Source organism: Telopea speciosissima, chromosome 9 (genome assembly GCF_018873765.1).
Source record: "Telopea speciosissima isolate NSW1024214 ecotype Mountain lineage chromosome 9, Tspe_v1, whole genome shotgun sequence".
Lineage (NCBI taxonomy): Eukaryota > Viridiplantae > Streptophyta > Magnoliopsida > Proteales > Proteaceae > Telopea > Telopea speciosissima.
In genome coordinates, this window is record NC_057924.1 from 34,338,956 (window position 1) to 34,343,349 (window position 4,394).

The following is a 4,394-nucleotide window of genomic DNA, read 5'->3' on the forward strand; positions in this document are numbered from 1 at the left end:
GAAAAGATCACCACCACCGCATTCACATGCCTGAGATAGAAGAAAATGGATAATAAGGATGGATGGGAAAGATTTAATTAGATTATTTTAAAAGAGTATTATTGTTTCTTTTTCTTAATGAATTTTTATTGTTTCGCTTTCTTAATAAATTGGTCATCGGTTAAAAATAAAAAAGGGTAGGACAGAATCCTTACATAAAAAATCTTTCTCCATGTTTGGCATGCAATCCAAGATTTCCAATTTTTTTCCTAAAAGGAGAGGCAGTAGAGAGAACCGAAATGGTTAGAGTTTAAGTAGGAGGAACCGCAGAGGCAGCGTGAGGAGAGGAACCGCAGAGGTAGGGTGAGTGGAAGCCGTCGTGCATGGTGAGGAGAGGAACCGTAGCGGCAGGGTGTGGAGAGGAGAGGAAGAAGACAGGATCTGAAAGCGGTTAATCTTCACGGTTCCTCTATTAGGGTTTTTTGAAACCCATTTGGTTCGGTTTGTTTTGGTCAATCAGACCGATTGGGGTTGCTTGTGGAGATAAACAAGTAACGATTTTAAAATTTTAATTTTTCTAAAAGGAACCGTTAGATGGGAATACATACACGTGGCACACCATGGGAGCGTGGCAGCGTGATGGCTGCCAAGACTTTAGCTGTAGAGGATCTGAATCCTGAAATCAGCTGAGCAAACCCAATTACACCAGCATTTCACCTTAGAAACAGGAAGGTAAGTGGGAAACAAGAAACCAGAAAAGGTTGTTGTTGCCTGTTAAACCCGGTATAATTAAGCAGTACAATCTGTTTTTTCTATAACTTATTGAGATTCCCCCCTCCCCCCTCCTCAAAGAGGACTAGTACATAGGTTTAAACTCCCATAAAAGCATAATCTCAATTCAAACTAGGGGGGGGGGGGGACCAAACTATAGATGGAATCAACTGAAAAAACCCAATTACACCATCATTTCACCTTAGCTCGGCCAATATTTAGAACACCAAAAGAAATAAGATCTCAGGGAGTGATAGCAAAACATTCACTTGACAATAAATGGAATCCCAATCTAGAGAAAGAAACAGCTTCATGAAAGAAATTTTAAATTTAAATAAAAAGTATAGCTAAGCTTTTAGAGGATCTACCCATATAAAAATCCATCTGATAGTTCCTCGTAGAACAAACAACTAGCAAGCCAAACTAACAAAAAAAAAAGAAGATGGAATGACATTAAAACAGCTCGTGGAATTACCCTAACTACTTTACTAGAATGAAGAAACAATAAGATGAATCTACTGATCAGTCAGTCATAACAAAAACTGATAACAGTATAAAGGTAATCCGAATCCCATATCTAATGCAAACTTGCAGGGGTCAGTCCTGAAGTCTAAAGTGATTAAAGGCTTATTTTGACCCTTCTCCAGCAGAGGTTTTCTTGTTGGGTTCAAAAACATACTTGATCAGTGACTCCTTGATTGATAGCAACTCAGGGAATTCTTTCTTCAACTTGGAGGCATCCATCTCATTGTTGCTTCGAGGGGCAACTATTACTTTAGCCTGCTCTTCCAGGGTAAAGTTAGTCCAGGTGAAGTTGGGGTCAATATAATTCTTGTACATCTCTAGAATCTCATTATGGCTCACTACTCCAGGGTTTGTGAAGTTCCAGATTCCCCTACAGTCCCGCTTTGCCATCTCAACTGAAATAGGTAGAAGCTCATCTAAGATGGTCATGCTGTTGGGAATGTTAACCACTTTGTTGTAACGAGAGACCTTTGTAATGAAGTTGCGTGGGTTGCTAAGGTCAGATGATATCGGCATTCGGACTCTAAGGATGCAAACATTTTCATATTCTTTCAACAGCTCTTCAACCTGACTCAAACATCAAACACAATATATGAATAAAAAATAGAGATGTATACATTCTAAACCGAAACAGTGAATTAAAAAGGGAAGTGAGTAGCCACTACCATAGCCTTGGTTTTTGAGTAGAAAGAACCAGTGAAGTTTGGTGTGTCTTCCTCCTTGAACCCAATGCCTGAACCGAGTGGGTGTGCATCATCATACTCAAATATACACCCAGTTGCAAAATTCATCATAAGGAGCCCATGCTCCCTGCACACATCTGCCAGGTTCAATGTACCGGCAACATTGGTGCGGATAGTATCAGCTTTGTGAGACTCACACCAATCAACATTGGGTCTACCAGTCACACCAGCAGCATTGAAAACATGAGTTGGCTTAACATTCTGAATATCTGCCAAGAGCAGTGACCGTTCCTCCAGACGCCCCCTTCCATACTCGAAGAGTATGCCCTGCTTCTCACATATCTTCCCAAGTAGACCTCCAATCCACCCTGTCCTACCATAAATCAAGAACTTCAGAGATGGCTTTTGAGCAGACAAATTGCTCCTTGAAACTGGAACCACCATTCGGCTCTGACAAGGATTACTTGATGCATGAGAGGATGCAGAATTCCCATCTTCAGAACCATCAAAATGTCTTTCATTGCCGGGCATCATTAGCATTCTTGGATGAGGCAGCAATGCTCCGGATACATCACCCCACCAATCAGGATTATTGATGTACCACTCCATGGTCTTCTTCAGCCCTTCTTCCCATTTAGTACCTTCAGACCACCCCAAGTTCTTCAGCTTCTGATCATCTAAAAAGTACCTCTGGTCATTAAAAGGCCTGTTATCCACAAACTTGATAACTGTGTCGGGATCTAAGTTGAAAAGTTTGCATATATCCTTGGCCACATCAATCACTCTCCTTTCCTTCGTAGTCCCAATGTTGTAAACATGACCAACTTCTCCTTTGTGGAGAATGACTTCGAAAGCCTCGGCAACATCCTCACAATAGAGGTAACTACGCACATTAGATCCATCCCCATGAATTGGAAGAGGCTTCCCTCTCATTGCCAAGAGGATGAACTTAGGAATTAGCTTTTCAGGAAACTGATTTGGCCCGTATACATTGTTTCCTCTGGTTGTTATGACAGGTAACCCGTATGACCTCCCATATGCCATAACAAGCATTTCTGCCCCAGCTTTGGTGGCTGAATAAGGGTTCGTCGGGAGGAGCTGAGAAGCCTCATGGTTTCCAACAACAGCATCCTCGTCTGTCTCCCCATAGACTTCATCTGTACTTACATGGATGAATCTCCTGATCTGGCCAGTGACTTTGCAGGCTTCTAGAAGGACATGAGTGCCATAGATGTTATTCTTAGTGAACTCAAAGCTGTTGCCAAAGGAGTTGTCAACATGTGTCTGGGCCGCAAAGTGCATTATTGTGTCAATGGACTCAGTAATGAGGAGGAAATTGACAAGGTCAGCACTGGCAATGTCCCCCTTGACAAACTTGAAGTTAGGGGAGGATCTAGAGGGAAGGAGGTTTTTCAAATTTGAACAGTTATCAAGCTTATCAAGGACAACAATCTTGTAGTCCGGGTAGTTCCGGATGAGACGGTTGCAAACATGGGATGCAATGAAGCCCGCAGCACCGGTGATCAGGATGTTTTTGGGTGTGTAAGAAGCCATAACTAGATAGCTCCTACAAGAAAAGATCAATAACCATTCAGAAGTCGAACAAATTCAGGAAATTAAGTACATCAATCAACATTGGAAATGCAATTAAACGAAAGATCTACTATAGAGGGCAGTCCAATAAAAGGATTAAAAACAGGCAGTCATCGATATATATAAAAGAAAAGGGAAAGGCTGGTGTACCGCCTCTCAATTCCCTAGAAATTTCATATAGGGGAGGAATATAATATTGCAAAATAAACAATCGCAAAGCGACAAATTCTCAAATTTCAGGTCAAGAGAAACCAAAATCAGAAAGAACTAGATTTGAAATATCTAGTCAGAATGGAGAAACCATACGTCAAGCAAGATCAATGCCAAACTAGATTAAAGGGGAAAGAAGGAAAAGAACAAGCAATGCTTTACATGATTCCCATCAAATTTGAACCGAATCACCAGATCCGACACTCATGAAGTACAAAATTGAAGCAAATTCTAAATGTCAATAAACCTAAGATTGAAATCAGAAACTACAACAGTAAGGTACAAGTTCAAATGTAAGACAGATCTAGTTCCAAGGCGAAAACGCATACAAGAGGAAGTTATAAAACGAAGAAAAGAGAAGTAACTGCCGATTCCGTTGTTACTGCAAAAGATCTAAATAGAATTAAGATACACTTCACAAGATGTTCAAAGCTAAAGACGTCCTATCACATTCATCAACAGATCTAAATCATAACTTAAAACATTCAATGCAATACAAATCAAAGTTACAAAAAAAAATCCAATTTTTGCCACTCTCAACAAGAATAGATGATTCAGAGAATCAGGAGGACAGAGGAAGAAGCGATTGACTCACAGATTCCTTCCCTGGCGAAAAGAATAAAGAAAAATATA

The 4,394-nt window shown here is 40.5% G+C and overlaps 1 protein-coding gene across 1 annotated transcript; it reads right to left on the minus strand.

Moving 5' to 3' along the window:
- Nucleotides 1-1,198: 1,198 nt before the first annotated feature.
- LOC122640324 (trifunctional UDP-glucose 4,6-dehydratase/UDP-4-keto-6-deoxy-D-glucose 3,5-epimerase/UDP-4-keto-L-rhamnose-reductase RHM1) lies at nt 1,199-3,547 on the minus strand. The gene is made up of 2 exons (XM_043833484.1): nt 1,941-3,547; nt 1,199-1,842 (listed from the first exon to the last, which is right to left on the minus strand). The coding sequence occupies exons 1-2, from the start codon at nt 3,510-3,512 to the stop codon at nt 1,378-1,380; spliced, it is 2,037 nt and encodes a 678-aa protein (XP_043689419.1). The 5' UTR covers nt 3,513-3,547; the 3' UTR covers nt 1,199-1,377.
- Between the last annotated feature and the right edge of the window lie 847 nt (nt 3,548-4,394).

Coding starts and splice junctions, on each gene's coding strand:
- LOC122640324 (XM_043833484.1), bottom strand. CDS start 3,512: ATGGCTTCTTACACACCCAAAAACATCCTGATCACCGGTGCTGCGGGC. Junction 1,843..1,940: donor ACTCAAAAACCAAGGCTATG/GTAGTGGCTACT, acceptor TGTTTGAGTCAG/GTTGAAGAGCTGTTGAAAGA.